The sequence below is a fragment of the Salvelinus namaycush genome, chromosome 16, assembly GCF_016432855.1.
Source record: "Salvelinus namaycush isolate Seneca chromosome 16, SaNama_1.0, whole genome shotgun sequence".
Lineage (NCBI taxonomy): Eukaryota > Metazoa > Chordata > Actinopteri > Salmoniformes > Salmonidae > Salvelinus > Salvelinus namaycush.
In genome coordinates, this window is record NC_052322.1 from 26,562,538 (window position 1) to 26,574,571 (window position 12,034).

The following is a 12,034-nucleotide window of genomic DNA, read 5'->3' on the forward strand; positions in this document are numbered from 1 at the left end:
TCTCACCTGTATACAGTCCCCAGCTGAATGTAATGGAAGGCATCAATTTTCATCAACAGTCCCTGCATGAAAAATTATAATTTTATTGCCTGAACTACCATTTCCTCTAATTTCACTCTCAAACTTTGAATGTTTATAAGCTTTTATACACCCATAAAAACACTTACCTTCTGAATGTCATAGTGGAGACCACGAGCAGCGAAGTTGGGAATATAGTCATACTTGCTAATGCCCTCTGGATACTGTTAGGGGAATTAAAAGTAACAATTTAAATTCAATCAAACAATAAACAACGTGCACAATGACCATTTGTATGAGGATATGAGGCAAACAGCATCACATTTCCATCAAACTAACCTTGTAGTGTTTGACAAGGAAGTCTCGAGCTGTATTGTAGATCATTGTATCAAGAGTGTTGGAGTACAAAGCGAGCGTGTAGTCATAATCAAAGCCATAGATTTCCACTTTGTCCAAGTCAACCTCATTGTTGGCATAGATGGTGGAGGGGTTCAGTAAGTTACATACACCTGGAGGAATCAAATCTGCAGAAAAGGAAGGGGAGACATTACACAAAAATAAAAAATCTAACATGATCCAGCTTCATGATTTTTCTTCAATGCATTGTGTGGATAATCTAAAGAGCCTGGGCTTACAATTTTGGGCAGTAAGTGGTCTATTGTTCAAAATGACCAAAGATGTACAGTTGAAGTTGGAAGTTTACACACACCTTAGCCAAATACATTTAAACTCAGTTTTTCACAATTCCTGACATTTAATCCTAGTAAAGATTCCCTATATTAGGACAGTTAGGATCACCACTTTATTTTAAGAATGTGAAATGTCAGAATAATAGTAGCGAGAATGACTTATTTCAGCTTTTATTTCTTTCATCACATTCCCAGTGGGTCAGAAGTTTACACACACTCAATTAGTATTTGGTAGCATTGCCTTTAAATTGTTTAATTTGAGTCAAACGTTTTAGGTAGTCTTCCACAAGCTTCCCACAATAAGTTGGGTACATTTTGGCCCATTCCTCTAGACAGAGCTGGTGTAACTGAGTCAGGTTTGTAGGCCTCCTTGCTCACACACACTTTTTCAGTTCTGCCCACAAATTTTCTATAGGATTGAGGTCAGGGCTTTGTTATGGCCACTCCAATACCTTGACTTTGTTGTCCTTAAGCCATTTTCCCACAACTTTGGAAGTATGCTTGGGGTCATTGTCCATTTGGAAGACCCATTTGTGACCAAGCTTTAACTTCCTGACTGATGTCTTGAGATGTTGCTTCAATATATACACCTAATTTTCATTCCACATGATGCCATCTATTTTGTAAAGTGCACCAGTCCCTCCTGCAGCAAAGCACCCCCACAACATGATGCTGCCACCCCCGTGCTTCAAGGTTGGGATGGTGTTCTTCGGCTTGCAAGCCTCACCCTTTTTCCTCCAAACATAACAATGGTCATTGTGGCCAAACAGTTCTATTTTTGATTCATCAGACCAGAGGACATTTCTCCAAAAACTACGAACATAAAAGCCAGACGGCTTTTTTATGGCGGTTTTGGAGCAGTGGCTTCTTCCTTGCTGAGTGTCCTTTCAGGTTATGTCGATATAGGACTCGTTTTACTGTGGATATAGATACTTTTGTACCTGTTTCCTCCAGCATCTTCACAAGGTCCTTTGCTGTTGTTCTGGGATTGATTTGCACTTTTCGCACCAAAGTACGTTCATCTCTAGGAGACAGAACGCGTCTCCTTCCTGAGCGGTATGACGGCTGCGTTGTCCCATGGTGTTTATATTTGCGTACTATTGCTTGTACAGGTGAACGTGGTACCTTCAGGCGTTTGGAAATTGCTCCCAAGGATGAACCAGACTTGTGGAGGTGTACAATTTATTTTCTGAGGTCTGTCTCCCAGGCTGCGTGCCGGTCTTGATAGCCAATCGCATGCAAGGAACAAAACAGCTAGTTTGGCTAGTCTTGTGAGCTAGTCTTGTGAGCTAGCTAGTTAGCTCGGTAGTCTTGTTAGGTAGCAAGCTAGCTTGTTATGGCAGGTAGTCTAGTGGTTAGAGAGTTGGACTAGTAACCGAAAGGTTGCAAGATTAAATCCCGAGCTGACAAGGTAAAAAGCTGTCGTTCTGCCCCTGAACAAGGCAGTTAACCTAACCCACTGTTCCTAGGCTGTCATTGAAAATAAGAATTTGTTCTTAACTGACTTGCCTGGTTAAATAAAGGTTAAAAAAAATTGCAATCACCCATGTGGTTATAACCAATGAGGAGATGGCATGTGGGTATCTGCTTCTATACACCAATGGGAGAGGCAGGACTTGCACTGCGTTCAGCGTCACAAATAGAACTGACTTATATTTTAGCACTTGGCAACGCAGACACTCGTTGGCACGCGCGAGCAGTGTGGGTGCAATGATTGAATAACATGTATGTCTACAATTATTTTGCAAAGCACGCGACACGAGTGGTATGGTCAGCATGTTAGGTTAAATCTAGATTTGGTCATTCCTGAATTATGAATAATTTAAAAGGTGCAATATGGAAAAATCGCTCTGCCATTCCCTGGTTGCTGAAATTCTAATAGTTAGCCTAATTTCAGTTTGTGAAAACAAGCACTTAAGAGTGTAGAAAATCATTGTAGCATGTAAACCGCTGTGAAATATATTTGCAACAACCAAAAATATTGTACAGTATTTCAGCTGTTTGAAGGTGGTGTTCAAAACCAAAGGTTAAAGATGCAAAAACGAAACTTAAGAACGGGAAGCATAGAAATAGCAAACATAGAACAGATCTACAGCTTTTTAGACTTACTTTCAATAGTTTTTTTACCCTTTATTTAACTAGGCAAATCAGTTAAGAACAAATTATTATTTACAATGACGGCCTACCAGAAGGCAAAAGGCCTCCTGCTGGGACGGGGGCTGGGATTAATAATACATTTAAAATATAGGACAAAACACGCATCACAATAAGAGACATAACAACATTACAACACACAGGGGCAGAACCTGTTTTTAATTCTCATTTTCTTTATGGGCGTGTAGTTGTTAACGATACCACTGAAAATATAAAAAAGAAGGTCCAAGCGTCTTCGACAGAAGGGATCAAGATGATTCTATACCAATTGAGAGAGGCCAGATCATGAAGGAAGGATTGCTCATTCGAGTTTATTAATGAGCATGTCTATGACAAGTCAGGACAGGTCGTTTCACAGAGCAGCCATTACGAACACAGGCTGTAAAATAGTGATCACTAAGGTCATTACAGAAAACACCAGACTGATACCTATCAGGATTATTTGTAAGGATAACATCAAGGAGAGTAGCCTTTTCTGGGTGTTTGAAGTCATACCTTGTGGGATTGCTAATAATCTGAGAAAGATTTAGGGAGTCCCATTGCTTTAGGACTTGGTCAGGTGGTTTAAGCATGTCCCAGTTTAGGTCACCTAGCAGGACAAATTCAGACTTAGCGTAAGGGGCCAGGTACAGGCCAGTGCTGATGGTGGCCGATAACACCCAGCAACAGTCAACAAAGAGTTATTTGAAAGTTTAATGCGCAAAACCAGCACATCAAATTGTTTGGGGACAGACTTGGTGGAGACAACCGAGTACTGAAGGTGTTCCTTGGTAAAGATTGCCAGTCCACCAACTTTGGAAGATCTGTCTTGCCGAAAAAGGTTATATGAGGATGACAGATCTATAACTCAAATTTCTATGTACATTTGGTCGGGTTGCCCAAAAACTTTCATATTGCAGCTTTAATGTAACAAATCAAACAAAATAATGTTATAGAAGGTAAAGTAAAAATTTGAACTGGTCCGTCAATGCATAGCCTAGGCTATATATTTCTTTATGTTTATCACGCAGCCCTAATTTCTAGTCAAAATGACAAATGAGTAATGCCAAATTATCTAAAACAATTGGAGGTGGTTATGGTAGAGAAATGAACATTCAATTCTCTGGCAACAGCTCTGGTGGACATTCCTGCAGTCAGCATGCCAATTTCACACTCCCTCAAAACTTGAGACATCTGTGGCATTGTGTTGTGACAAAACTACACATTTTAGAGTGGTTGTTTATTGTCCCCAGCACAAGATGCACCTGTGTAATGATCATGCTGTTTAATCGGCTTCTTGATATGCCACACCTGTCAAGCAGATTAATTATCTTGGCAAAGGAAAAATGCTCACTAACAGGGATGTAAACTAATTTGTGCACAAAATTTGAGAAATAAGGTTTTTGTGCATATGGAACATTTCTGGGATCTTTTATTTTAGCTCATGAAACACGGAATCAACACTTTACATACCCTACATTACTCATCTCATATGTATATACTGTACTCTATACCATCTACTGCATCTTGCCTATGCCGTTCTGTACCATCACTCATTCATATATCTTTATGTACATATTCTTTATCCCTTTACACTTGTGTGTATAAGGTAGTAGTTGTGGAATTGTTAGGTTAGATTACTTGTTGGTTATTACTGCATTGTTGGAACTAGAAGCACAAGCATTTCGCTACACTCGCATTAACATCTGCTAACCATGTGTATGTGACAAATAAAATTTGATTTGATTTGATTTTGATTTACATGTTGTGTTTATATTTTTGTTCAGTCTAGTTTACATGTTGGCAACAATCCTTTGATTCTACGCAAACCCCGCCTGTTCTGCTCTAAGGTTGCACACGCATCAGTTTTGTTGCTAAACAACCCACCCACCAATACACATTCAGTTGGCAAAAAAACATACATGTTTTAGGCAAGTAGCCTAGAAAAGAGAAGGAAGGAAAGTGCTGCTCGGTTACACAATAGGTCTTTGTAAATAGAAGGTCATCTTTGGTAAAAGGGTATAATTGGATTTTAAAAAGCAAGAAGGATCAAGACACTTCATATTTGTATGACATTTTCAATGTAACAAATGTTTTTTTTTAAATGACACGTTTGGCAGCATGGCCTTCTTCGGGAAGTACAAAGATACAGTGATGTCTTTTGAACAAATTATGTTCCAATCAACACTGATTTTATGTATTTATTAGCCACCAGATCCGACCCTCTTGCTTACAGCTGCAATAGGGTCCGACAGCATTCCTCTGTATATTAAGACACCGCAAAGCCGGCGCGAGGTATGACTCGGGAAAATTTACCTCAATCCAGGGATGAGAAATGTCTTGTGCTCCGAATTGTCCCATTATACCAACTGTTAGACCAAAAAGAATGAACAACTGCTCGTTTAAGTAAACTACTGTTTTTGTCCTCATGCTAACTAGCAGTAGCAACAGCAACCATTATGGAATGGCACATCTTGTTGAACAACAAGAGCCAGGGTTGCCATGTCTGCGGTTTTCCTGAAAATTGGGCTACTTGTCGCGGGTGAAAATGTATTGGTCGCGGGTTTTTGGGCTACCTCTAAATTGCATGGCAATTTAAAAATATATATATATTTCACTGTGACCTGCTCCTGCAGACTATCAGGCAGTCTGTTTCTGAGTGAGTGAGTGAGTGAGTGAGTGAGTGAGTGAGTGAGTGAGTGAGTGAGTGAGTGAGTGAGTGAGTGAGTGAGTGAGTGAGTGAGTGAGTGAGTGAGTGAGTGAGTGAGTGAAGAGTGAGTGAGTGAGTGAGTGGGGAGGGCCTGAGGGGTGTGTATGTATTGAGACTGAGCGCTGCAGCAGACAGCTGAGTCAAGTGAGTGAGAGGAGATAGAAGAGCACATGCGCACATCCTGAAACGTTTTACCAGTTGTAGGTAGGCTATTTAGATTATCATTACGGTGACACCTATTTCCAACCCTTTTTCCATAAAACATATTAACGCACTATAACTGATTGCGCATCAATAAATAACAGTGACAAAGCACAGGAAATGCCTTTAGACGCTCTAGAGCGCATTAGATAAATTTGCTTGGAGGTGGTTTAAACTGCATTCTAATGTTGACTTTGCTAATGGAAAACCATATTAAGCAAAGGGTTTCATGCATGCTCAGTTCTTGGGTTTCGAGCACTGCGCGAGTGGAAATTTGAAATGGCAGTTATGGAAGTCCCTTGCGTGCTTCTGTTATGGGGAAAAGTCCACAACGAAACTGACATAAAATGTGGATAATGATACATTTGCATCTGTTGGCTATCAATTTCTATGCCTATGTAGGCTACTGTAGCCTACCATTTTATAAAATAAATATACTGAAATGACGATATCACTGGAGCCATTGCAAATCAATTTGTGCCACTTGTGTTGCCTACCTGGAGTTGGCAAACACATTTAATAAATTGCCTATAACTTCAGTTTGTTGCTGTTATAGCCTTGTGTTATTATGCAATTGTTAATGGGCAGTTTAGTTAATGAAATTGGAAGTTATCAATTGTGATCATGGTCACAGTTCTATCACAATTGCCGTTCAGCTGTTTTTAGAATGCATTAGATTGAAGGTAACAGCCAGTCAGATCAGTTAATATCCATATTATGAATATTTTATTAAGTGATTGAAATTACGAACCCATCTTCAGTAGCCTATTCCAGCAGGCTATTGGGCAATGGAAGCACTTCTTACCACTAAATCTCCTCGCTATTCATGTTGAATGAATTAGTCTGTCAATTTGAACTAAGCAAGCTGTTAAATCATGAATCTTATATCTTGCCTAGGCTACTGTGTAGGCTATTTGAAATGAGAATTAAGCCTATCGGGAGCTATAGGCTACCTGCATCTAGCTAACCAAACCATAGCAAAATTGAATTACAATCATAAACCCAGGTTTTAGTCAGTAGGCCTAGCCTATGCCTAATGAAAAGACAAGTCAATCTCCCAAATAGGCCATTTATAATGGATTGTAGTCTTAATTAACATCTGGCACATAATAACGACACAACTGCCAGAAAATAGCCTAACATTTGTTTTTTTAAGTTTAAAAAGGGTGAATTATCTTTTCTCTTGCAATATATTTAAATTATTTTATTAGTCACATTAGCTCCAAATATTAATTATTTTGATGGAAAACCTTATTTTGCTTCTTATGGTCTTTAGAAGTTAAGTCGAGATTCCTTCTCAATTCGCTCAATAGCGCTATGGAGAAAGTGTTTATTGGCTAAATATAGCAACTCCCCTCTTGCTGCAGTAAAAAAACATTTAGGCTAGTTTTCAAGCCTTGTGGTTGGGTTTTGAGTAGTCATTGGGCTACACATTTTTGCTAGACCTGGCAACCCTGACAGGCTGTTCGGGCTAACACTGCCATTTCAAAATGGCTGCTGTGCCTTCTGCTACCTAGCATTATGACAAAAAGGACAGGTTTCAGAACAAAACAGAAGTTGTTCAATCTTCGAAGTGTAACAGTTGGGATAATGGGATAACGGGACAATTCGGAGTACAACACATTTCTTATCTCTGGAATGAAGCTCATTTTCTGAGCCTTATCTTACACCAGCTCTGTGGTGTTTTAATAGGCTATAAACAGTAATGCTGTCTAACCCTAGTGCAGCTGTAAGCAAGCAGGTCAGATCTGCTGGCTAATATTCGATATATTAGGCAAGCTTTAACATTACATAAAACATCTTACCGTGCACAAGTCGTTTCATCTCATTATACCTTGACCAAAGGTACATCTTGGAGTCAATCTTGGGTGCCGTAGTGAATGCCCTTTCAGAAAACGTCGGCGACACCTCCTTAAATTTCTTGCCCGCGACTTGTCTGTGATTTGCGGGTGATGGAGAAGTTGGGATGGCTGGGGATCCTGTAGCCTGGATACCTGAATTTGATCCACAACTTTGACCATTTTCGCAGCATTTTCCTATCTGGTTGGTCGGACCTCTAGATGCCACGTTACCATAAGACGCAACAGATGTTTTTAAAACCCTGCAAAGCGAAGCTGCCTTACTTTTCTGCAATAACGCATGGCTAAACTTTCTTATTTTTTGACAGGACATTACTACCTGGCATTTATCAGAGTATCTCCAGAACGTTATCTAATTCAAACCTAAATGTAGGCTACAGTTGATACAGTAGCAAATGAGTCAGATGCACAAGGAAGACAGTATATCATCAACAAAGACTAGGCTATCTATATACTGAGACGAGTCTCAATGTTCTAACAAAGAGAACAAATATCCGCAAAGGAGGCGGGAACAGGCGGGAATATTCTAGCCAATGAGAGGGCAGATTCGCATGTAAACAACTTCACCAACGTAGCCAGGGACACATTCATTTGAAAAACGTTCTTGGTTTTTCAGATAGAAATTACATCAAGATAGCCTACATTATTCCTTATGTCAGATAGAAATATTCTATATTGAACAAACATGCCTATCTGAACTTTCCAAAATGTTGCTTCCTGCTGAACATGCCCCAGGCATAAAATAAACCCTGAAACTAGATTCCCCACATTCTGTTAGGGGGATGTTCTCTTCTGCACTGTTCAACCAATCCAGTAAATGTGAAGGAGGAGTTAAAATAGAGTGTTGCCACAGAGTTTCTAAACCCAGAGGCACAGCATTGTGAGACATCAATAATCACTTGCGAAACAGACCAAGCAGACCAGGCAGGGATTTGAGAAGTCAATGAGAGAAGTGAACAAGTAAATCAAATCAAATTGTATTTGTCAAATGCGCCAAATACAACAGGTGTAGACCTTACCGTGAACTGCTTACTTACAAGCCCTTAAACAACAATGCAGTTTTAAGAAAATAAGAGTTAAGAAATTATTTACTAAAGTAAAAAAAAAGAACACAACAAAATAACAATAACGAGGCTATATACAGGGAGTACCAGTACCGAGTCAATGTGCGGGGGTACAGGTTAGTCAAGGTAATTGAGGTAATATGTACATGTAGGTAGGGGTAAAGTGACCATGCATAGATAATAAACAGTGAGTAGCGGGGGGTGGTCACACAATGCAAATAGTCCAGGTAGCAATTTGATTAATTGTTCAGCAGTCTTGGGGGTAGAAGCTGTTAAGGAGCCTTTTGGACCCAGACTTGGCGCTCCGGTAGCGCTTGCCATGCGGTAGCAGAGAGAACAGTCTATGACTAGGGTGGCTGGAGTTATTTTGGGCCTTCCTCTGACACCGCCTAGTATAGTCGGTGTCAGAGGTCCTGGATGGCAGGAAGCTTGGTCCAGTGATGTACTGGGCCGTACGTACTACCCTCTGTAGCATCTTATGGTCGGATGAAGAGCAGTTGCCATACCAGGCAGTGATGCAACCGGTCAGGAGGATCTCGATGGTGCAGCTGTAGAGGTTTTTGAGGATCTGGCGACCCATGCCAAATCTTTTCAGTCTCCTGAGGGGAATAGGTATTGTCATGCCCTCTTCACGACTGTCTTGGTGTGTTTGGACCATGATAGTTTGTTGGTGATGTGGACACCAAGGAACTTGAAGCTCTCGACCCGCTCCACTACAGCCCCATCGATGTGAATGGGGCATGTTCGGCTCTCCTTTTCCTCAAGTTCCCGATCAGCTTGTTTGTCTTGCTCACATTGAGGGAGAGGTTGTTGTCCTGGCACCACACTGCCAGGTCTCTGACCTCCTCCCTATAGGCTGCCTCATCATTGTCGGTGATCAGGCCTACCAACAACTTTATATCGAAGGAGGGCCTTTGATTTGACGGTAACTAACTAGCCATTTCACATCCGTTACATGTACATGAGCAGTTCGGAATGAGACGACCATTAGACCCAATGATGTGTTTCTGCGCACAAGCTTAGCTAGCCAACGTCGCCATGACATCGCCTACAAGTGGGATTGCCGTAGCCTCAAAACAGTCTGAATTAATCTAAAATAACTCAAGAAATCTGTCATTAATTTAGAAGTTTTTGCTATGGAGATCTTAGGGCATCAGACTAGGGTGTTTGGTGCAGTATTTCTCAAGTGAAAGAATGTGAATGAGGACAGACACTTCATCAAAGAATCCCTACTGTTGACCAATCGCTAACGAGGGGGCATAGACTTCGGCTACCGACTTCGGCTTGCTTGTGCCGAAGTCACAATGTCATCATAATATATGCACAAACTGTTCCGAAATGTTTCGTCTGGGAAGCACGTGGACTCCTTTAGTCCTTCCAGATCATTCACACCTTGCCCAGTGGGGAATCAACAAGCAATTGTCTGGACTTCACATAGCCTTGGGAGTTGCAGGTTTGGTGCAGTTTTTACAAGTCTGTGGAGCATTTTCACAACTCGACTATAATAAATATCGCTTTGATGTCATACAAGCAAGCCAAAGACCCGTGAGTCCAAATGTGCACTTCACATTTCCATATCAAAACCTCATGTCATTTACAGTGTCAATATTTTCTATCATTGTTTGATGCACATTTACAAGATGACATGGCGCCATACCTTGAGTTGTTCTGAGCCTATGTTTGTCTATTGTGAAGACAATTTACCACAGAACACACACCTGAATGCAGTCCTTTCTATCCACACCAAAATGACAATCTGTTTCTCTGAATTTCCACTTTAAGATCATATTTTATAACCTTTGAGTCAAAGTGCATTGAAAGGACTTAGGAACTGAAGAGGTGTGTAGCCACTTGGACACACCAGTTAGTCCTCTCACTCAAAACCGTGTCATTTTTTGTTTTATGTTGCATCAACCCAAGTTTTCCAGGAATATTGCTATCATATTACTGATGGTATTTTCAGATCTTGTTATCAACAAATTTGGCAAAAAGTACAGTACATGTAAAATGCATGTAAAATCAACAGTGTAATGTTTGGATTCAGTCTTGTGTCTGGTGAACTGTTGTGTCCTTAACTTTGGCCTAATAATTTTCCCATAATCTCCAAACGGTTCTCTTTCAATTGCTACCATGCATATGCTTTTCATATTTATTCAGTAAGAAGCATTTCAATTTAGCCCTATCCATATAGGCCAATTCCCACGAGTGTAAAGGGTTAATCACATAAGCGCACGTTAGCTCAACCGTCCCATGGGGGGGGGGGGGGGGGGGGGGGGGGGGGGGGGGGGGGGCACCAACAATTCAGATAACACTTCAATACATTTGGGTCCAGTGTGGCTCAGTTAGTAGAGCATGGTACTTGCAATGCTAGAGTTGTGAGATTGATTCCCATGGTGGACCAGTTCGAGAAAGTATAAAAAAATGTATGTACTGTAAGTCGCTCTGGATAAAATGTAAAACATGTCTACAACTCACAAGTGCTTTTTAACCATCAGATTAACAGATTAAATTGGGAGACAGATATATGAACCAATTCTCAATATTCACCAGAGACTTGTATAAAAAAACATGTAAACTCATTACATGTACTTATAATTCTCATATAATATTATACTGTGTCAGTATATGCAGCCTTAGATACTATGGAGAAGGGGGATACCTAGTCAGTTGTACAACTGAATGCCTTCAACTGAAATGTGTCTTTCACATTTAACGCAACCCCTCTGAATCAGAAAGGTGCGGGGCGCTGCCTTAATCGACATCCATGTCTTCGGCGCCCGGGGAACAATGGGTTAACTGCCTAGCTCAGAACAACAGATTTTTAGGTAGGTAGCTCAGGGATTCAATCCAGCAACCTTTTGGTTACTGGCCCAACGCTCTAACCATTAGGCTACCTGCCACCCCATATGGTGATGTGTTGTATTGCATACATTTTCCACATGTGAATAGTCCTTAATATAACATAGTAAGTAACAAGAACATTTCCCAGGACATATACATGTCATATATGGGCAAAAAGCTTACATTCTTGTTAATCTAACTGTACTGTCCAATTTACAGTAGCTGTCAACTGTGGGACCTTATATAGACAGGTGTGTGCCTTTCCAAATCATGTCCAATTAATTGAATTTACCACAGGTGGACACCAATCAAATTGTAGAAACATCTCAAGATTGAGCAATAGAAACAAGATGCACCTGAGGACAATTTCGAGTCTCATAGCAAAGGGTTTGAGTACTTATGTAAATAAGGTATTGCTCTTTTTTATTTTTTATAAATGTGCAAACATTTCTAAAAACCTGTTTCACTTTGTAATTATGGGAAACAAAATGTGGAAAGAGTCAAGGGGTCTGAATACTT

General features: G+C 40.5%; 1 protein-coding gene across 2 annotated transcripts in view; it reads right to left on the reverse strand.

Moving 5' to 3' along the window:
• nt5dc2 (5'-nucleotidase domain containing 2) overlaps positions 1-8,087 on the reverse strand; it is a 33,066-nt gene extending 24,979 nt beyond the window's left edge. For both annotated transcript variants that reach the window (XM_039010917.1, XM_039010916.1), the window contains exons 1-4: positions 7,557-8,087; positions 358-542; positions 168-242; positions 7-62 (exon numbers count right to left, since the gene is read on the reverse strand). In XM_039010917.1, coding sequence (XP_038866845.1) covers positions 7-62; positions 168-242; positions 358-542; positions 7,557-7,923 — 683 coding nt within the window. In that variant the 5' untranslated portion in view covers positions 7,924-8,087. The remainder of the gene's footprint in view (positions 1-6; positions 63-167; positions 243-357; positions 543-7,556) is intronic.
• Positions 8,088-12,034: the final 3,947 nt, after the last annotated feature.